The sequence below is a fragment of the Pongo abelii genome, chromosome 10 (genome assembly GCF_028885655.2).
Source record: "Pongo abelii isolate AG06213 chromosome 10, NHGRI_mPonAbe1-v2.0_pri, whole genome shotgun sequence".
Taxonomy (NCBI): domain Eukaryota; kingdom Metazoa; phylum Chordata; class Mammalia; order Primates; family Hominidae; genus Pongo; species Pongo abelii.
In genome coordinates this window covers 37139474-37163328 of record NC_071995.2, presented here as the reverse complement: position 1 = coordinate 37163328, position 23855 = coordinate 37139474, and the positions used below count along the sequence as shown (strand labels likewise).

Below are 23855 nucleotides of genomic sequence, written 5' to 3'. Positions count from 1 at the left end.
GTCTAATACAGGTTTTCGCTCTGTAGGCTTACAAAAAGCATCTTATAGTTAAACATGTTATTTTTGTACCTATTATATGTTTTTGCTTAATGGTTACCATGAGGCTTATAAAAACATCTTATAACATGTTATTTTAAGTTCATAACAACTTTAATTTAATTGCAAAAAAGGCACAATCTTTACCCTTTATCTCCCCATTTTGAATTTTCAATATCACAATTTACATCTTTTTATATTGTATATATGTTAACAAATTATTTTAGTTGTTAAAGTATATACAAATTGCAAAAAAACACAACCTTTACCCTTCATCTCCCCATTTTGAATTTTTAGTGTCACAATTTACATCTTTTTATATTGTATATACTTTAACAAATTATTTTAATGGTTATTATTTTTAATAGTTTTGTCTTTTTATCTTCATACTAAAGAAATAAGTAATTTACCAATAGCAAAGACTTGGAACCAACCCAAATGTCCATCAATGATAGACTGGATTAAGAAAATGTGGCACATATACACCATGGAATACTATGAAGCCATAAAAAAGGATGAGTTCATGTCCTTTGTAGGGACATGGATGAAGCTGGAAACCATCATTCTCAGCAAACTATCGCAAGGACAAAAAACCAAACACCACATGTTCTCACTCATAGGTGGGAATTGAACAATAAGAACACTTGGACACAGGAAGGGGAACATCACACACCATGGCCCGTTGTGGGGTGGAGGCAGCAGGGAGAGATAGCATTAGGAGATATACCTAATGTAAATGACGAGTTAATGGGTGCAGCACACCAACATGGCACATGTATACGTATGTAACAAACCTGCACATTGTGCACATGTACCCTAGAACTTAAAGTATAATAAAAAAAAAGAAATAAGTGATTTACATACCCCCATTATATTACTTGAGTATTCTGAATTTGACTGTTCACTTGCTTTTACCAGTGAGTTTTATACTTTCCAATGTTTTCTTATTACTCATTAGCATCATATCCTTCAATGTGAAGAATTCCCTTTAGTACTCCTTGTAAGACATGTCTGGTGGTGATAAAGCCCCTCAGCTTTAGTTTGTGTGGGAAAGTCTATCTCTTTCATTTCCAAAGGACAATTTTGCTAAGAACAGAATTCTCAGCTGAAAGGTTTTTTCCCTTCAGCACATTGAATATGTAATTCCATTCTCGCCTGGCCTGTGAGGTTTCTGCTGAAAAAGCTGGCAACAGACATATTAGAACTCCCTTATATGTTATTTTTTTCTTCCTTTCAGGTTTCTCTCTTTGTCTTTGGTTTTTGGCAGTTTGATTGTAATATATCATAGGGTAGTCTTATTTGGATTGAGTATGATTGAAGACTTTTGACCTTCCTGTACCTAGATATTTATATCTGTCTCCAGATTTTGAAATGTTTCTGCTATGATTTATTTAAATAAGCTTTATAAATCTTTATGTTTCTTAACTCCTTCTTGAATACCAACAACTCATATATTTGCTTTTTTTTGTTTTGTTTTGTTTTGGAGCTGGAGTCTCACTCTTGTCACCCAGGCTGGAGTGCAATGGTGTGATCTTAGCTCACTGCAACCTCTGCTTCCTGGGTTCAAGCAATTCTCCTGTCTCAGCATCCCAAATAGCTGAGAGTACAGGCACACACCACCATGCTGGGCTAATTTTGTATTTTTAGTAGAGATGGGGTTTCACCAGGTTGGTCAGGCTGGTCTTGAACTCCTGACCTCACATTATCCACCCACCTCAGCCTCCCGAAGTGATGGGATTACAGGCATGAGCCACCATGTCCAGGCAACATTTGCTCTTTTGATGCTATTCCATAAGTCCCATAAGCTTTCTTCATTCCTTTTCATTCTTTCTTCATATCATAACGTAAGTTTGTAAGTAACCTGTTTTCAAGTTCACATATTTTTTTCTTCTGTTTGATAAATTCTGCTATTGATGTCTCCATTGCATTTTTAATTTTTTTCATTGTATTTTTCAGCTCCAGCATTTCTGGCTTTTTTCCCATTATTTCATATCTGTGGCATTTCTCTAATAGATTTCTGAATTGTTTCTCTGTATTTTATTGAAGTGTGCTGTATTAGTCCATTTTCATACTGCTATAAAGAACTGCCTGAGACTGGGTAATTTATAAAGAAAAGAGGCTTAATTGACTCACAGTTCAGGATGGCTGGGGAGGGCTCAGAAAACTTATGATCGTGGCAGAAGGTGAGGGGGAAGCAAAGCACCTTATTCACAAGTTGGCAGGAAGGAGAATGAACTCACGAGGAACTACCAAACACTTATAATACCATCAGATCTCATGAGAATTCAATCACTATCAAGAGAACAACATGGGGGAAACCCCATCATGATCCAATTGCCTCCACCTGGTCTTTCCCTTGACACGTGGAGATTATGGGGAATACAATTCAAGATGAAATTTTGGGTAAGGAAACAGCCAAACTGTATCATTTTGCCCTGGCCCCTCCCAAATCTTATGTCCTCACTTTCAAAACACAATCATGCCCTTCCAACAGCCCCTCAACATCTTAACTCATTCCAGCAATAACCCAAGAGTCCAAGTCCAAAGTTAGTTACTTCCTAGATATAATGGGGGTACATGAAATGGGCAAATACACCCATTCCAAATAGGAGAAATTGGCCAAAAAGAAGGGGCTACAGGCCCTGTGCAAATCCTAAATTCAGGGGATCAGTCAAATCTTAAAGCTCTGAAATAATCTTTAACTCCATGTCTCACATCCAGGTGCTGCTGATGCAAGAGGTGGGCTCCCATAGCCTTGGGCTGCTCACCCCTGTAGCTTTGCAGTGTATGGCTGCTTTCATGGGCTGGCATTGAGTGTCTGCTGCTTTTCCAGGTGCATGGTGCAAGCTGTTAGTGGATCTACAATTCTGGGGTCTGGAGGATGGTGGCCCTCTTCTCACAGCTCCACTAGGCAATGCCCCAGTGGGGACTCTGTGTGGGGGCTCTGACCTCACATTTTCCTTCTGCACTGCCCTAGCAATGGTTCTCCATAAGGGCTCTGACCCTGCAGCAAACTTCTGCCTGGACATCCAGGTGTTTCCATACATCCTCTGAAATCTAGGCAGAGCTTCCCAAACCTCAATTCTTGACTTCTGTGCACCACAGGTCCAACCACCAAGGATTGGGGCTTGTACCCTCAGAAGGAATGGCCTGAGCTGTACATTGGCCCATTTTAGCCACAGCTGGGACATAGGGCACCAAGTCCTGAGACTGCACAAAACAGCAAGTTCCTGGACCTGGCCCAGGAAACCATTTTTACCTCCTATGCCTCCAGGGATGCCATGAAGACCACTTACATGCCTTGGAGACATTTTCCCCATTGTCTTGGTGATTAACATTTTGTTCCTCATTACTTATGCAAATTTCTGCAGCTGGCTTGAATTTCTCCCAAGAAAAGGGGATTTTCTTTTCCATTGTATCGCCAGGCTGTAAATTTTCTAAACTTTAATGCTCTGCTTTCCTTTCAAACATAAGTTCCAATTCCAAATCATCTCTTTGTGAAGCATAAAACTGAACACTTTTAAGAGCACCCAGGTTACATCTTAAATGCTTTGCTGCTTAGAAATTTCTTCTGCCTAAATCATCTCTCTCAAGTTCAAAGTTCTGCAGATCTCTAGGGCACGGGCAAAATGCCACCAGTCTCTGCTAAAACAGCAAGAGTCAGCCTTGCTCTAGCTCCCAAGAAGATTCTCATCTTCATCTGAGACTACTTCAGCCTGGCCCTCATTGCTCATATTACTATCAGCATTTTGGTCAAAGCAATTCAATAAGTCCCTAGGAAATTCCAAACTTTCCCACATCTTCCCATCTTCTGAGCCCTCAAAACTGTTTCAATCTCTGCCTGTTACCCAGTTCCAAAGTCACTTCCACATTTTTGGGTATCTTTTTCTTTTTTTTTTTTTTTTTTTTGAGACAGAGTCTCACTCTGTCACCCAGGTTGGAGTACAGTGGTGTGATCTCAGCTCACTGCAACATCGCCTCCTGGGTTCAAGCAATTCCCTGCTTCAGCCTCCTGAGTAGCTGGGATTACAGGCACCTGCCATCATGCCCAGCTACTTTTTGTATGTTTTGTAGAGATGGGGTTTCACCATCTTGGCCAGGATGGTCTTGAACTCCTGACCTCATGATCCACCTGCCTCAGACTCCCAAAGTTCTGGGATTACAGGCATGAGCCACCATGCTAGGCCTGGGTATCTTTATAGCAGTACCCCACTCTACCAGTACCAATTTACTGTATTAGTCTGTTTTCATATTGCTATAAAGAACTGCCCTAGACTGGGTAATTTATAAAGGAAAAAGGGTTTAATTGACTCACAGTTCAGCATGGTTGGGGAGGCTTCAGGAAACTTACAATCATGGTGGAAGTCAAACGGGAAGAAAGGCACCTTCTTCACAAGGCAGCAGGAAAGAGAAAGAACACAGGAGGAACTACCAAACACTTACAAAACCTCCAGATCTCATGAAAACTCACTCATTATTATGAGAACAGCATGGGGAAAACCATCCCCATGATCCAACTGCCTACACCTTGTCCCTTCCTTGACACATGGGGCTTATGGGGATTACAATTCAAAATGAGATTTTGGGTGGGGATGCAGGCAAACCATATTATTCATTAAGCTTACTTAAAAAACAACTATTTTAATTTTTTTGTCAGGCAGGTCAAACATCTTCATCTTTTTAGAGTCAGTCACTGGCACTTTATTCTGTCCATTTGGTGAGGCCCATTTCCCGGATTGTTCTTCATCCTTGTGGTCATGAGCTGATGTCTACACATTAAAGACCTAGAAATTTATTCCAGTTTGCATAGTCTAGCTTTGTCTGGGAAAGTTCTTTGACAGTAAGCCTATCCAGAAATTCTAGGCAGGTCACCTGTTGTGGTTTCTAAGATAGTGATTGCTGCAGCTATTGCAACACCAAGAGCACTCTAAGCCCAGGACCATGGTGGATGGTGCAGTGTCAGGGTGGAATCCCTTGGCCACCAAGGCTGGCACAGTGCTGAGCTGAAATCTGAGCCCCCAGCCACTGAGTCCTGCCTGCCACTGTGGGCTATTTGGAGCCCATGGCTTCTATAGTTAATTGGTTCGTGGTGATGCAGACCAGAAATTAAGTTTGTCTGGCAGGGACAACAGGTTTCTGTCTGGCACTGAGGCAGGTTCAGAGGCTCAGTCTGCAGGTACCAGCAGAAGTGAGGGGCTATAGGAGTCTGTCTAGTGCTGGGTTTTACTGTGGCAGGCCTGGTAGTGTGTTCCAATGCAAAGTCTTATGCTTACATCCCTCTCTTTTCCCCAAGTAGATGGTATTTCTCTCTGAGCTGTGCACTTTGTGGTTGGGACATGGGTGACTTGGAGAATGTAAAACTGCTCTTCCTACCCACTTCAATGACTATTTTCTTATTATTATTCTATAACCAGATACTGTGAACTCTTGCCCGGTTTCCTTTTCTTCTGCAGAGGTATTTTTGTGTGTAGATGGTTGCTCAATTTGATGTTTTCCTGCAAGCGGATGATCACTGTAGAGTCCTATTCCACCATCTTCCTCCACCCTCTGTGCGTTGAAATCATTTGTATAAGTAAAAGAAGTCAGTCACAAAAGGCCACATATTCTATAATTCCATGTATATGAAATGTCTGTAATAGAGAAATCTATAGAGATAGAGAGGAGATTAGTGGTTGTCAGGGGCTGGGTGGAAAGGGAAATGGAGAAAGACTGCTGATGGGTAATGGGTTTCTTCTGGGGTTGAAGAGAATGTTCTGAAATTACTGGTGATGGTTGCATGAGCTTGTGAGTATGCTAAGAATCATTGAATTTTACGCTTTAAAGGATGAACTTATGGTATGTGAATTATATCTCAATTTTTTAAAAAGCAGGAGGAAACTGCTTGAAAAAAGCCCACCGATCATAGTTAACAATGACAGACGAGATCTTAAAAGGAAGCAAGAAGTGAGAAAAACTATAGAGGAAGGCAGAAAAATTGAGGACACATAAGAATATAGGCCAGTTCAGCGGTGAAAAAATGCAGGTGGCTCAGCCATGCAGGACCAGCTCTGCCAACTTTTCTTTCACCAAATATCCCCCACAAAGCCCACAGAATGGTGACCTCAGCCTCATTTAGGACAAGGTGGATCATCTCCTATCTCATCAGTAAAATAATCTCTGTACCTCTGTGAAGTTCCTAATTATGAAACTGAGCCCTAAGAAAGAGATTAAATTATATAAAAATGTGGAAGTATCTTTAAAACATTTCTTCTATCAAAGGGTTGTTTTTTAAAATGTTTTTAAACTATATTTATTATTGAGAAAATTTTACTTATGTAGAAGAACTCTTTCCCAAAGGATGGTGTATTAATGAATTGCTATTCTATTTCCTTTATTTTCCTTAGTTTTTCTATGACCTTTTAATGTTGATTTTCTTTCCTCAGCTTCCTTTCCTTACTCCCATCCTAAGAATGCCTTACTATTTATTCAGGAGCCAAATTGAGTTATGAAGATAAATTAAATACATGCAACAGCATGTCTTCCTTTACAGTTAAAATACATCCAGAATATGAAAAAAATAATAATATTTTCCTAAAGATCAGATTAATGACTTTTGGGTTTTAAAAAAACACAGTATTTAACTTCTTGATATGTCCTTAAAACTCAAATGTAAAATAGCACCTACTTAAAATTTGCCTTTCAGTATCAATTTGAATGATAAACCTACAACTAAAATGATTTTTCAACATTATGGCTAATAATATTATTTCATTTTAATTATGCAGGAAATACCACACACATTTATTACAGTTTGATGGTGAAGGAGGTTGGCGCTTTGAACAATTGGATACTGCTATCCGTTTGACATTGAGTGAAGAAAAACAAAAGCTAGAATCTCAGCTAGCTGGAATTCCCAAAATGCAGCAGAGACTCAATGAACTATGTAAAATTTTGGGAGAAGACTCAGTGCTGAAAACAGTTAAAAATGAAGATGAGACATCTTAATTTGTTTTGACATATTTTTAAAGTTAATTATTAGATAAAGGCTCAAAGACATTCTGTTATACTGCATGAAGTATGTTAAGCTAAGCACAGAGAAAAAAAGGCAGCAAGACATGTTTTATAAGATTTTAGCATTAAGGAAGTATATGATCTGACTTTTCAGAAGAAAATAAACAAATGCATTATGTAAAGTCAGTCATTATAACTTATACTAATTCCTAGTGAAGGCCTAATGCACTTGTAAAACAGGATTTTCTAGGTGAATTCATGATGAATATGAGATTTACTATGTATATGTGGTGTGTCTGAAGTTCTTAATAAACATGGCAGATATTCTGGAAATGAAACAAGTTAAACTGAGCAGCATTTGGGTTGATACCAAGTGCATAAAATTCAAACTTTGAGTGACATTTAGTCCATTTATGGTTGATATTAGGTTTAATAGCTAGAATTCAAATTGATTATTGCTGGTGGCCAACTAAACCTGTACAAAATAGCTGACAGTTTTATAAATAATTTCAATATAAAAATTGTTTTAATGGCATTTGTTGAAAGAAAAAAGCATGGCTAAAATGTATAAAACGCCATATTTTTAAATTTTGGACTTAAAGCATCTTAATGAGGGCATATAACAAATTAATTTTAGTATGAATCTTAAATATTTTTAATAAACCCTTTCATTTTAAAAAGAGAATTGCCAATATAGAAAAGGAGTATCCAAACAATGTCTCAACCTGATAATTTCCTTAGCAGAATTACCTATTGCAACTTCTGTTTGGAAATACACAGCTTGTTTTTTTGCCCAAGGATGAGTCTACATTTTAAGAACTGCAGTGGTATAAAAGACTTAAGGATTCTGAGAATCATATTAGTAACATACATTGGAATAGTACTTTATAATTTACAATCCCCATTTACATCATTTCACCTTAATGTTTATGACAATGTTTTGAGAGAAATACTATTTTTCCTACTTTGCTTTTGAGAAAATTGACACTCAGACTTGCCCTAATCATGCACTTTACTTAAGGAAAGATCGAGAAATCAAATGAAGTTCTCCTGACTCCCTGGTTTAGTGCTCTTTTGCTATTATCCTTTAAATCAAACTGGGCTATAATAGCAATAAAAGTTAGATGAGGTGTAGAAAATAAAATAAATTTCATAATGTTAGTCTTATTGTTATTTGGTTATTGTTTACAAGAAATGAAAATTAAGTACAAAGTGCAAAGATCATTGTTCTGTGGTTTAAAATGAAACGAGAAAGTTAGTAAATCATTCAGCAACTATGCAGTCTTACTCAATATTAATGTACCTCTAAGGCATTAGCAATGAGAAGGGCAAATAATTATGGTTTTGGTAAATTTAATATTTATTGAACATAATGAGAAATAATCTATATGGACTAGTCATATGAAATAGATTTTATTCTATTTGTGTGCACTGGAGTTGGAAAGCCAAGACTGAAACTTTATCTCTTGCTGCCTATGATACCACGTTGATATACCAGAAGAATATTGGAATGATCAGTTGTTAGTGGCCTAGGATTTTATTTGCCCATTGAGACAGCCATAATAGATGTTAAGTCTGTGATTCTTAGACTTTTCAGGTGATAGAGTACCTGGAAGTCATTCATAATGATCATTATAGAACATCATAACATTTCTACATTTTCAATTCTGCCGTGATAACTAGTGCATTTTTAATTTTCAATAAATGTAACCAACTTACATGAAGGAATGCAATATAAAATTATGATCAGTACATTTGTCCAATGTTTTCTGTTAGTATTATCACCTACTTATTCATCAGTTACTAATATTTCCTGTTAGAAAAGTGAGGCAGGAATTAAAGATTTTTTTTAAGAAGCATGGAACCAAAACTTAAACTTGCTAAAAATTATTCGTTAATCTTTTCTACATAAGTGATTATCCAGTTTATACTGCTACAAGGGGAAAAGTCTGAGCCAAGTGTTTTAAGTTAACTTTTAAAGGTACAAGAAGAAAATGAAAAATCCTCATGTGAAGGATGTATATAATTTTCATGCCTTAATTTTCATAATACAAAAATAAAACATAATTTTAAAAAACCTGATAATTTTGTTTTGAAACATTGAAAAGAATGCCAAAACAAATATTAGATTTATAATTAGTCATTATTTAATATATTTTACCCATGAGCTAAAGCAAAAAAGACTCATTATTTATGACGTACAGGATTCAAAGATGCCTAAAATTCTGTATTAAAAACTATGTACACTATAATTTAAATGTTAAAGTTCTAATATGCACATGTTTTCCATGAGCTTTTTGTGCCTATTTGTTTTCTGAATTTATTTTTCAGGACCAATATCCTTAACTTGGAGGGGAAAACATCTCTGATTTGAACTTGTATTTATCTACCATTCAATTGTTTCCAAATGGTCCGATGGGTATACCATATTTTACTACTCTTATATTTTACGGAAAACATGAAAAAGACTGAGAAACTAGCCATTTTTGAATACAGCAAGGGATAGATGAGGAAAGGAAAAAAGAAAGAATATTTCAAGTTTCAAACTGCTTTTACCATGTTATATCTATTTGCCCAAACGTTTGACATATTTTTGGTCAAACAAAATGCCATAAGTTTATGGAGCTTGAGTTTAAAATGTGCATTCTTTAGGTTAACTCTTAAACTTGAAAAATAAGTTGCATTCTATGAAAACGTTGCATTATATTTCTACAGCATGTAATGTTATGCCAAGCATGAGTCTAAAACAGTTTGTGTTCTTGTAAGCAGGATAATGTGTAATAATCCCTCTCAAATAATCTCAAGAAGAATGATATACCTTAAAACTCAACTCAAATTTACATTTGTTTACAGTGGGAATGGTTTTCTCTTGATAGAAATTTGGTTTTTGTCTCAAGTTTTGGTCTGTCAGTAAAGGCATAAATGAATATGCTAGCTTTTATTTGAAACATTGGTTCCAAGTATAGTTTCATATTTGGCAATAGATTCATCCTATTCTAATATGTTTGGAATAGCTTTTTGATTCAATAAGTCTAGAAAAATCTGTTACACATTGAAACCCAAGTCCAGAGAATGTTACACACTTCTGATATATGCATAAAATGATGGTAAAGTTTATTAAATCATTGATTTAAAAAGATGACTTTGATATAATTACTTTATGGGCAAAATTGTCCTCATTTAGAAGTGAAAAGCACTTTCACATAGCCTAGGCTATTTACAGTTCCGATTATATACATTTAGATATGTTGAATATGTTTTGGGGTTGTACTTCTAATGTTTGCCACATGAGCGCTTTCAGGTGGATGTATACAATATTTTTTTAAAAACCAATTTCTTCTTCATTGTTGATGCTTTTCCTGACTACCAAGTTCAGGGCTGGTTTACATTTCATATTGTGAAATTTTCAAAACCAATGGTCTATTTATAAGCCAGAATTGTATTAATGAAAATGAATGGGAAAAATGTCCTTAAAGGTAAAAATCATTATGTAGCTAAATGAGATTGTGGCTGTGTGTGAGTACATTATAATATAATTTCCATCTGATGTGTATTTACTTGAACTCATCATTCCTTATGAATTCCTTAACCATTAAGAAAAAGACTAGATTAATCAAAGGAATTACAAATTATTCCATTTTTACAAAATACCCTGTTTCTATACTTTAAATGGCCATGTTGGGTATATGTCTATATACACCTTACTTATACATTGTATTGTATATAACCGTGTGTAGAACTATAGACAATAGTCACCAAATAGTTATTTAAATATTAATTTTCTTTATTAATACAACACATTTATTAAGTACCTACCTATGCCAGGCACTGTGCTAAGTTCTATTACTAAATAAAATTTGGTCCCTGTCTGAAGATGCTTGTGACCATTGAAAATTAGGAAAACGAATGCCCTTAGTCACAAAAAGTCAACAGCTGTAGGCACAAATCATTGCATTTACAGACCCACCAAATCTTCACAAAATGCTAATTTAATAAAAAAGGAAAATGAGGAGAGAAAGGTTAAGTAATTAATCCAACCTCATACAATACCCAAACTACAGATCTGAAATTTGACACGAGCAATATTTGATTATAAAGCCTATGTAAGTCCACATAACCTTCTTTTAATTAGTTTAGGTCATTTTTCATTATTACTATTTTTAACATAAATATTAAGTATAATTTTTACTGACTCAAGGTTTCTGGTTAACCAAACAGATAGATGCACCTTTCATCTAAAAAGGGAATTTATGTTACACTTCATATTTGTATTTTTTTTATTGTAAATTATGGGTGTGGTCGTATGGGAAAGGGAGAATATAAGGCAAATTTTCAAAAGTTTTGAGGCTCTGGTTGTCATTATTCATTCACTGATTCAGTAAATACTTGTTGACACTTCCATGTACCAGTTACTATGCTAGGGATTCAGAGATTAACAAGACAGTCCTTGTCAGAGCCCTCATGAAATATTTTACTATATCAATATTAAACAAATGTATGCCTGTTAGATGTTGTGGCTCCATATAAATGACTTACTTGTTTTGTAGTATCTTCTCAGCTCTTGTGTTTTCTATCTAAGACCACTCTGTTGCAATTTAAGTGATAAGCATATTCTGGCAGCAGGATTCCCTCAAAAATACACTTTGGGGCTTCACAATCCTCATGATCTTTAACTTGGGCTATTACAAGTTCCAATAAAACCAGTCCATAGGACTATATCATCCTTCACCAGTAGATGGTCCCATGTATTTAGCATGTTGTCTTGAAACCTAAGAAACAGCTTCTCAAGTTCAGATCATGTAAAACGAGCCAGTTTTATACATTCAAAGGTAAGTCTCTTATGTTACCACAAAATGCAGATAAACATAGCAGGAAAGTTCTAAAAAGCAAAAGAAAAATAAACAATTATAGTTGTATAATAAACAAGAATTCCAAAGTTAATAATATTTAAAGTTACATAATTTGTCTCAGTACTTGTGACCCAATATAGAAACAAAAAGATTAAGTATTCACTTATGAGTTTTTATGTGATTTAATATTATACCTAAAAATAGATTATGTAGCAATGAAGCAATGAAATATTGATAAACATGAAATAATATTAACTTGGCTATATCATTTAATTTTAGTTAGTTTAATCCATATAAATAAGGGGTAACTTTATATGTGAAGTATATTTAATTTGTATATATTAAATATATTAGATTTAATTAAAATGCATTGGACCTACAAATGTAGAAAACTAAAGAATTGTCTGATGACTCACCTGGGAAGGTGCAAAAGAGGTCTTATAATCAGGTGACATCTTATGGAAAGCTAATATAATGAGAGCTTTTTCAACATGCAGATGCTGTTATTTCTAGAGTGACAAAGACTGATGAAGCAATTGTCAAAGTCCCCTTTTTTAGGCTAGCTCATTGTTTATATGAGACAAGTTTCCAAGACTCACATAGGTAGGGTATAGATAAATGAGGTTAATGTAGATCCAAGCAGCTACAGATGCTCCTTGACTTAAGAGAGGGTTACATTTTGATAAACAGATAGTAAGTTGAAAATATCGTAAATCAAAAGTACATTTAATATACGTAACCTGCCAAACATCATAGTTTAGTCTCGCCTACCTTAAATGTGCTCAGTTGCATTACATTAGCCTACAGTTGGGCAAAATCATCTAGCATCATAGTGCACTGTAGAGTATTAGTTGTTTACCCTTCTGATCAGTGGCTGACTGGGAACTGAGGCTCACTGATGCTGCCTAGCAGTGCAAGAGAGTATCATACTGCATATCTCTAGCCCAGGAAAAGATCAAAGTTCAAAATTGGAAACTGGAAGTACAGTTTCTACTGGACACATATCACTTCCACACAATGGCAAAGTTGAAAAATCCTAGGTCAAACTCTCATAAGGCAGGGACCTTCTATACATATATTTTACTACAACCTAACACACATACACACATGCACATGCACATACACATATACACACACAACCCCTTAGAAGTTTATTACAAAGCAGCATAAATATTTTGAGGACTTAAGTTACTGAATTCTTTTTTATTTTGGTAAAAAACACGTAACATAAAATTTACCATCTTTAACATTTTTATGTGTACAGTTCAGTAATGTTAACTATATTCATATTGTTGTGAAGCAGATGTTCAGAACTTTATCTGGCAGATCTGAAACTCTATATCCATTAAACTCTCCTTTTTCTCCAACCCCTAGTTCCAAGTAACCACCAGTCTACTTTCTGTTTCTCTGAATTTGACAACTTTGGATACATTATATAAGTGGAATTATACAGTATTTGCTTTTTTGTGACTGGCTTATTTCATTTAGCATAATGTCCACAAGATTCCTCCATGTTGTAGCATGTGATAGAATTTCCTTCCTTTTTAAAGCTGAATAACAGTCCAGTACATGTATATACCATATTTTGCCTAATCATTTACTTGGGTTGCTTCAGCCTCTTGGCTATTGTGAATAGTGCTGTGTGAATATGGTTGTACGATTATCTCTTTGAGACCATGTTTTCAGTTCTTTTGGATATATACCTAGAAACGAATTGCTGAGTTTTTATTTGCGTGTGTGTGGAATCTCCAACCTGTTTTTCCTAGTTGCTGCACTATTTTACAGTCCTACTAACAGTGCACAAGGGCTCCAATTTCTCCACATCCTTACCAACACTTGTTATTTCCTACTTTTTGGATAGGAGTCAATCTAATGAGTATGATGTGATATCTCATTGTAGTTTTGATTAGCATTTCTCTCATGATTAGTGATAGTGAGCATCCTTTCATATGTTGTTGGTCATTTGTATATCATCTTTAGACAAATGTCTTTTCAAGCCTTAGCCTGAAAAAAATGTTTTTAATTAAAACTTGTTTCATGGTATTTAAGGCCCACCATGATCTGGCCTCAATTTGTTTTCTCTGCTTCCAAATAGCTGTTTCCCCTTATCCCTCCTCCATTCCTCTGTTCTTCATTCCCTTGACTGGACACAGTGGGTGTTCCCTTTTGCTTTTCCTCTTACTCATTTTATTTTCTCAGCCAACAATGCCCTTACCCTACCATCTTCATCTATCAAAACCCTATCTAGTTTCAAGGACATTTAAAATTTTTTTCCAGTTGTATATTTTCCTTTATTATGACCATAGAGGACTTTATTTCAAATCTTACCATTATATTTATCATATGCTACCTTTTATCATGTATCTTCCCTAATCACTCATTCATTCATTCAATCAATCACTATTTATTTGTCACATAATCTCAGACTATTCAATCTAAAATACTCCCCCAACCAGTCCTTCTTCAACACATTACCCAGTTGTATTGTTCATGTAACTTATTATTATCTCCATTTATCTTATTTATTTATATGACAATTGATTCTAACTTCATATAACCTCCACCCTTCTTAGACTATAAGCTCTGTGGGGTAGGAATCTTGCTTGTCTTATTTAGTTAGTATTCATGGCACCTAGAACAATACATGGCAGATAGGGGACACTTGAAAAGTATTTATTCAATAGATGCATAAATGCATGAGTGAACAAATGAATACAAATGGAGCAAAAAATAAAAATATGAATGAAAAAATAAAGGTTAATTTCTGAGAATGAATAAAATTACTGTAGGAGAGGAATATTAAAAAGTGCACTCACTCCTTCATATTTTTGTGTATTAAACCCACATTATTAAGTAAAATTATAATGTGCAGTTTTTTCTTTTCTGCTGAACAGAAAAATTAGGCATCTTGGGAATTTCATAATATTTATTTCATCTACTTTCTTTCCTCCTCTCCAGAATAAATTAAGAATTAACCCACTGGTTTAAATATTCCAAACAGAATGGTGATAATAAAAGTTTTACAAACATGTCTTCTAATTCTTGATTCAATAGAAATTAGATATTACAATAACTATATAAGTGGACTATCTAGCTCCATGTTTTCCTCTCTCTTTGAGTCCCCAAACTGTATATCCTTCCTCTTTCTGCTTCTTTGGGTAGCTCTCAACATCCCTCAAGTCAGGTGGACTAGGTCCAGGAATTCATAGATCCTATACTCTTACTATTATCAAGCCAATTTTCTTAAAGAGGTCTTTCCTCAAATTAAAGTCTTTTTACTTTCTTTTTGTGTTTGTATAAAAAAAACTCAATGCCAACAGAACAACCTTACCCTAATGGCCACAAGACCTGATCACAACAACGAAAAGGTCAATTCACAGCAGAAAGCAAATTTTCACCAATAATAAAGCCTGTTAGAAATACAGCACCTCTTCTCACCACCAGCCTTAGGTATTGGCTTGAGTGATGATTAGGTACACTAGCTTTGGAGAAAGACTGCTTGGTGGGGTCTTGCCTCTGTCATCTCCCTGCTGAGAATGTTATATAACCTCTTCATGCCTCAGGTTTCTCATTTTTAAAATGGAGATAATAATGGCACTTACTTCATTGAATGTTGTGGGGACTAAATGTATTAATATGTATACAAGAGAGAGGTTGGCATATGGTTATAGTTATCCGAGAGAAGAGGAATTTGCCCAACTCACAGGTATTTGAGAGTACAAACCCATGGCTGGGCTTGGCTTTTAAAAAATCTTATCTGAGGCCGGGCGCAGTGGCTCACGCCTGTAATCCCAGCACTTTGGGAAGCTGAGGAGGGTGGATCACCTGTGGTCAGGAGTTCGAGACCAGCCTGACCAACATGGTGAAACCCCATCTCTACTAAAAATACAAAAATTAGCCTGCCATGGTTGCAGGCACCTGTAATCTCAGCTACTCGGGAGGCTGAGGCAAGAGAATCGCTTGAACCCGGGAGGTGGTGTTTACAGTGAGCCAAGATTATGCCATTGCACTCCAGCCTGGGTGACAAGAGCGAGACTTCATCTCAAAAAAAAATCTTATCTGAGATTCCTCATGGAACAGACTCCTATCTAAGCCAAATTTTTAAAGGCTTTATTTTTAGGCTTTGTTAGTCTAAGTGAAAAATAATTACTCTTGCTGCACTTCATGCAAATAATCAGGCCAAGTACAGTAAGACTAAAGTTTATTTTGTAAACAAATTAGTTCTACCAAGATTTGTTTTTAATAAAAATGGGGACTAGAGAGACAAAAATTATGCTTCAAAAGAAAAACTATAGTACACTGTTGTTAGCTGTTCTTGAGGTGTTTTTCTGCAGTGTAAGCTAAATTCTAAATTCTTTGTGGATCAGAAGTCCCCAAACTACTGCTTTCAAATCTTTGCTTTTAAAATTGGAAATTGTACTACTCATCCTAGGACTCGTTATTTACCTTACAGTAGGCTGTTCACTTAAACACTGTAGTAAAACTGTAGATAAGAGTACTAATGTTTCTGCCATGCAAGCCTTGGAAGCTCAACCAGGCCTGCATGAGTACACTCAGACAGTTGCAAAGCGGTTCCACTCTTCTCACCTTGGGGTTCACTCCCATTCCCACTATGTCTCCTGTCAGCAGGAAGAAGCCAGAGCGATCCACAGCGTTTTCCTATCTTCATAATCTACACCTTAAGATTAAGGTGTTACAAAACCCAAAGGGAGGGATTGAAACCACCTTTGCAAAATTATGATGGAGACAGTGAAAGAGATCCAACTTAGCTGACTCCATCTTGCTTCTAACCTCCAAGCTGTCCTTGTTCATTCCTGGGTGTAGGCTGAAATAACTTTGGGAGAAACTTAGTTTATACTTTACACAAAGACAGTAACAGCCCTTTCCCAAAGCAGACCTCCTTCTTGCCTGGGGACTAGATTGTCTTTGTAGGATGAACATTAGCCACAAGATTAGAAATTATGGTTTAGGAGTCATGCAGCTGGAGGCTACAAGATTCTGACCCTCCCTAAACTGCTCCTGAGATCAGTGCTTGAGACATTTTGCAGACCCTGCACTTGATGGATCAGCTGGCATCACCCAGATCAATAAACTGGCTAATCTGATCTCGTGGCCCCCACCCAGGAACTGACTCAGCACAAGAAGACAGCTTCGACTCTATGATTTCATCCCTGACCAATCAGCACTTCTGGCTCACTGGCTTCCTCCCACCCACCAAGTTATCTTTAAAAACTCTGCCCTCTGAATGCTCTGGGAGACTGATTTGAATAATGATAAAACTCCAGTCTCCCACACAGCCGGCTGTGCATGAATTACTCTTTCTCTACTGCAATTTCCCTGTCTTGATGAATTGGCTCTGTCTAGGCAGCGGGCAAGGTGAGCTCCTTGGATGGTTATATCATTAGAGAAGGAAGTATAATTTTGTGGGAGAGGTAGTCCTTTCATACAATCCCCACAAAGGAAAAGGACATAGGAGAGCAAGGGACTTGGAAAAAAAGAATAATAAATAGAAAGATAAGGAAATGAAAGAGAGATGGTAATATGTGACTGTAGTGGCAACAGAAATTATACTTAAAGAGGAGAGGAGTAATTCTGGAGACCTATGACCTATGACCAAGGGTCCAAATGTCACACTGGCTTCCCTCATCTCTCTCTCATCTTCTCGGGTGAATGTCCATGTTTTCAGGAAACTCTGGGCAGGTGAATATTGAAAATTCTCTGTCCTTATAATGGTATGAAAAATTGGATTTTATCACAATCTTTCATTGATATTTCGACTTAATATGATAAGTCAAAAACTATACTGATCATACCCATCTGGCAAAATTCCAATCATGTGTGATCCTAATCACTGATTCTCTTCATACATGGAAAAGAGCAGCTGAGTGCTGCTGGAGCAAGTCACTCTTCGAGGTAAAATGTTCACTATAAATTCATGATGATCAACTTCAAAAGAGTTGTCAGCACCATTCAGCAATCCTCCTGTATTTCTTTAGTTCTCTCACTGTTCCACTCTGCACAACTGGTCTCAAACTTTTCCTGCTCTCTGAACAAGCCCAGTCCTCCCCTCCCTGCTTTTCTCACAGCTGATCATTGGCTGACCCTTTACATTTCTGCCACCAAACATTAAAAACTTACCCTTATCCTCATTCATTCTATACTTTGTCCCTTTTCATAAACATAGCACTGCCTCTTTGCCTACCTAACTCAGTCACCCCTAGAACTCATCCATGACATCTTCTCGCCCTTCATACTCCACAGACAATTCACCATCAAATCCTATTCATTGTGACCCCTAAATAACAGCCCTTGAATAAGTCCTCTTCTCTCCATCTTCACCATTATTAGCAAGGTTCAAGAATAAATGTTTTCTCTGACCTGGACTATCGCCATTGCTTTCTAACTAATCTCTCTACATCCATTCATTAACTCTACCAATTTATTCCTTTCTTTTTTTTTTGAGACGGAGTCTCACTCTGTCACCCAGGCTGGAGTGCAGTGGTGTGATCTCAGCTCACTGCAACCTCCACCTCTCAGGTTCAAGTGATTCTCTTGCCTCAGCCTCCTGAGTAGCTGGGACTACAGGCTCATGCCACCACACCTGGCTAATTTTTTGTATTTTTAGTAGAGATAGGGTTTCCCCATGTTAGCCAGGATTGTCTAGATCTCCAGACCCCATGATCCACCCGCCTCGGCCTCCCAAAGTGCTGGGATTACAGGCATGATCCACCATGCCTGGCAAGTTATTCTTTAAAATTTCTTAAATATTTTAAAATGTTATATTACACATATACGAAAACTTCATGAAACATAAACATCCGGCTCAATGCATTATCACAAATCCTGTTTAACCACCACCCAGGTTAAGAAATAGAGCATTTGCCAGCACTGCAGAGGCCCACTCTATGCTGCTTTCCTTTCAATTACCAGCCCTTCCCACTCCTAGTGTCATCACTATCCTGTCTTCTAACACCAAGTTAGTTTTGCCTGCTTTAAACTTTATGCAGATAGGATCATATTGTTTACATCTTTCTGTCTGTATTCTTTTACTTAATGTTATGTGCATGAAGTTCATTCATGTTGTAGCGTGTAGTTGTTTGTTCATCCTCATACTATATGGTAATACTTTTATAGCACAACGTATTTATTCACTCTACTCTTGATAATCCTTTGATCTGGTTCTAGTTTAGGGCTATTAAGAGGAGCATACTGCTGTGAACATTTTTATCCATGTCACGTGCTGCACATGTGCACACATTTCTCTTGAGCTCATCCATTCAAGTCGCAGTAGCCAGTGACCTTTTCCCAGTGCAAATCTAATCCTGTGATTGTTCTCTCAATTACTTTTCATAACTCTTGGGAAAGACTAAAATATTTAACTTTGTCCATAAGCCCCTACATAATCTGAATTCCCTTCTTCCCAAGCCTCTTCTTGAAGCACACTTTCTGTGCTTCAGGTCCTTCTTTCCTTTCCTGAAATGGGAGATGCTCCTCGCATCACAAGAGTCTTTCATAGGTCATTACATTTGCCTGGAAAGCTGCCCCCTCACCGACTTTACTCGTATTTTCTTCAGATTGCAGTTCTTTCTTCAATTCTACAGGGAAGCTTTCTTGAACTCTCTTTTCCAGTTTAATTCTCATAACAGCACTGTCTTCTTTATATCATTTATATCATAGATGTAATTTTACTTTTCTTTGACAAACATCTATTAGGTTGGTGCAAAAGTAATTGCAGTTTTGCTATTGCTTTTTAATATTTCCAATCTCTCATTTCTATTTACACTAGATCATCGGTTTCATGTGGACAAGCACTATGGGATTTGTTTGTTTGGCTCTAGATTTTCTGTTAGCCTTTTGCCTGGTCCACAGTAGGAACTCAAGAAATATTTGTTCAATTGTTTATGAAAACAGTCTGTAAAATATTTGAAGAGATTTATTCTGAACCAAATATGAGTGACCATGGCCCATGATACAGCCTTCAGGAGGTCCTGAGAACATGTGCCCAAGGCGGTTGGGTGCAGCTTGGTTTTTAGGGTGCAGCTCATTTTAGGGAGGCATGAGCCATCAATCAAGTACATTTAAGAAATACATTGGTTTGGTCCAGAAAGGCGGGACAATTCAAGGTGGTGGGGGAAGGGAGGGTGTTTAGGTAATTTAAACATTTTCTGGTTGACAATTGGTTGAGTTTGTCTAAAGACCTGGGATCATAGAAAGGAAATGTTCAGGTTAAGACAAAAGATTGTGGAGACCAAGGTTCTTTTGAAGTCTCATAGTGGCTGCCCTTAGAGACAATAGATGACAAATGTTTCCTATTCTGAACTTTAAAAAATGCTAGACTCTCAGTTAATCTCTTCAGAATTGGGAGGGCCTAGAAGAAAAATATCTAGTGCTGTCAATAGAGATTCTTTACAGATGCAAATTTTTTTCCCACAAAGGACAGCTTTGTAGGGCCATTTCAAAATATGGCAAAGAAACATGTTTTGGGTAGAATAATTTGATTTTCTTCTTTGTCACGTAATGCTATGCCAGAGTCAGATCAGAAAGTAAGTCACGATATATAGGGTTAAATAAAACCCATCTGATGAGAATTTATGGTTTGTAAGGTATGACTCCCCAGACCCCTTAGGTGGGAATTTGGGCAAGATAAGAAAAATCAGAGCTTAGTCCTCAGAATGAATGAATTAATCAGATTACCACTCTTCACTATGTGCAAGGGCTATAAGTAAGAATTAAGGTTAAGTATCAGAGAATTGGTGTACAGTCACTAAAATGTTTTCTAAGGGGATTATTAAAAACAACAACAACAGCCCTTGCTGGATGGCTGGCTGTTAGGTGGGCCAGACGATGTGGTCTGACAGACCAACTGTCTGCGAGCACTGAGTGCACAGGAAGCCTGGAGCAATGCTCCACAGAGGCAGGAGACAGGCAATACTATGGTGTGAAGTGAACCTGGATTTGAGTCATCACTCAATCTCTGTGTGACTTTGGAAAAATTAGAAGGCAGGAAACCTTGGTGGCAAGATAAGCTGGGATCTGGCTCTTGACTGTAGCTGTCAGTGTGTTATAATGCTGTCATTATAACAGCCTGGCTGCTGGAACCCCCAGTAGTAAAGTGAAATAGTCAAGGCTCCCCAGCACAGAGAATAGCTACATTGACCTTGAATTTAAGAAAAGCCCTCCTATGATCTCTTATAAAGCACTGCACTTGGCACTGTGATGTTTTTGATTAATGCCTTTCTCATTATCATAGGCTCCCTCTTGCTGGTCCACTACATCAGCAAGGGTGGGGCAAGTGTCGTTCCAGTCCTGCTCCTTGGCATTCTGGCGTTCCCACTGAGATTTTAACTCCTACAATAACTTTCCAGATTTTGATGACTAGCACCCACCTCAGCCCTGAGGAAAAGAGTCTTAGTGGGACTGCCCCAACTTTAAGATATTGAGCAGAAACTATAGCTAAAGGGCTAAGGAATCCTGTAGTTTGCATATGTTTAACAGAACAATAACTAGATTTTACGGGCCCATCCCAAAGATATTAACTGAGCTTACAATTAGCTAATTAGGACATGTTCTGTTTTCTATCTCTTGGCCCTGGCAAAAGCTCCTGCCAAGTTTTTCAATAGGAATATGCATGATGGAAGAATAGAAATACTAACTATGAAAATGAGAAGTTATTCTGTGTAGAAAGTGTTTGCTGTCACCACCCTCTTTAGAGTTAAGCATTTCTTTTATTCTGCGTTGTCAATTTGTTTTTGTACCAAATGGAAGAACGCAGTATGTCTACTTTCTTATTAAGAGGTAACTGACTTTTGAAATGTCTAAGTATCTTATTGAAGAGTTCTTGTATAAGTTCGAACCCTGAGAGCGCGCCAGCAGGCAACAGGAGATGGTGTGGAGCAACATGCTGTTTTAATGAGCGCCTGGGTTCAGGCCGGCTGAGGCCTAAAATGGCGTCAGCCCCAAGTGAGGAAGGGACAGGGGTTTTATAGTCCTCTGTAAACAGGAAGTGTCCCAGTCTGACGTGACTGCTGCATAGTACCCGCACGGCCTCTTTCTTGATCTTCAGATCTTCAGGGGTACGTGTCTTCCAGCCGGGGTAGGTGTCTTCAGGCCAGGGTAGGTGTCTTCCCACAGGCTCTCTTCCTGCTTCTGCTGTCTTGCTGACGCACCCTTCTGACGCAAGTAGCCTTGCACCTTGGGACTGGGCCTGCGAAGGGAGGAGTTATTCATCCCTTCAAGCTTTCAGGCCCCGGGGAGAATTTTTCACTTATCCCCTATACTTATCTCTACTTTCATGTTTTAGTGGAAGACCTTGGCAAAATCAAGTATCAGTGTGGGTTTTTTTACCAGTGGAAGGTTTCCAGATTCTTGGCGTCTTGAACAAAGAACTGGACAAAATGCACAAACAAAGCAAGGAAAGAATGAAGCAACAAAAGCAGAGATTCATTGAAAATGAAAGTACACATGCCTGTAATCACAGCTCTTTGGGAGGCCAAGGCAGACAGATCACTTGGGGCCAGGAGTTTGAGACCAGACTGGCCAACACGGTGAAAGCCCATCTCTACTAAAAATAAAAATAAAAAAAAATAGCCAGTCATGGCAGCAGGCGCCTGTAGTCCTAGCTACTACTCGGGAGGCTGAGACAGGAGAATTGCTTGAACCCTGGAGGTGGAGGTTGCAGTGAGACGAGATGGCTCCACTGCACTCCAGCCTGGGAGACACAGCGAGACGCCATCTCACAAAAACAAAAAGAAAGAAAATGAAAGTACACTCCACAGTGTGGGAGCGGCCCAAGCATAGGGGCTCAAGAGCCCCATTCCAGTTACAGAATTTTGGGGGGTTTAAATACCCTCTAGAGGTTTTCATTGGCTACTTAGTATACACCCTATGTAAATGGAGAGGATATTTCCTGTCACAGCTGAAGTTTTTCCATTTGATTTAGTTATAGGAAGTCCTTAGGTTCCCTGCCTCCAGACCCTATTCTCCTGCCTCATTCTGATTCATCTGTAATATTTTTTACTTACTTTCTTATTGATAGCAACCAGGAATTTTTTATCCCACAGAGCAAGTTTTTAAAATGTAAACACTTTCTCTGTTTACCAGTTCGTTGTCAGCTCTGGATCTGGTCTACCAATAGGTTGAACACATATAATTTGCATCATTTTGTCCTTGTAAATCAAGGTGTTCTGTAGATCATGCATTTAAGGACTGGACTTTTGGTTGTTTCCTAATGAAAAATGTAGATAAGTGGTTATTATTCTGAGTTTATAACCTTATTGCTAGCACCTAGTTTTATGATGTCATTCTGATAATGATTGAAAGACTCAGCCTGGATCCTTGGATCCCTGGAGGACCAGATTGTTTTGTTTTGATTCTGTTTCTTAGCTTGTAAAAAGGTGACATATTCAAAAGAAATGAAATTGCCAAACTCTAAATCCTAGATTTAAAATGAGTTAACTTTAAACATTTCAGACATCATTTTAATGATTTTATGATATATTCAATCCTAATATCCAAATCTATCTAAATTTTTAGGTAGCTGGCATTATGGGTCACACTCTGCTGTCCAGTCATTCTTTTACTCAGTTTATAGACTTGCGCAACTAGAAGCCTGGATATACCATCAACTGAGATTTGGAAGGCTATGGTAGAGCAAGTTTTAGGGGGAAGATGAGTTCAGTTTCGAACAAGTTTAATTTTAGGTGTCTACTTGATATCCAAGTGGAGCTTTTGAAGAGGTAGGTGCAATGCACGTGTGTGTCTAGAGGGTGGAGGGGGTCTAGGAAATTTGGACAATCTCCTAAGGGTCAGAGGGCAGGGTGAGATCACCAGTGGAGTGAGTGCACACAGAGAAAAAAAAAAGAGGACTCAGGAAATGAGGCACAAAGAGAGGGCGGCCTGAAGCAGCCTCCAAATTTAGGCACATTTGGTAATGGAGGGTAGCCTGGGGAGTCCAGTATTAGTCACATCTACTTGACAATG

General features: G+C 37.6%; 1 protein-coding gene across 1 annotated transcript in view; it reads left to right on the top strand.

Moving 5' to 3' along the window:
* The window catches only part of ABCD2 (ATP binding cassette subfamily D member 2), a 72658-nt gene extending 61314 nt beyond the window's left edge, over positions 1-11344 (top strand). The window contains exon 10 of the mRNA XM_002823102.4: positions 6801-11344. Coding sequence (XP_002823148.2) covers positions 6801-7020 — 220 coding nt within the window. The 3' untranslated portion in view covers positions 7021-11344. The remainder of the gene's footprint in view (positions 1-6800) is intronic.
* The last annotated feature ends 12511 nt before the right edge of the window (positions 11345-23855 follow it).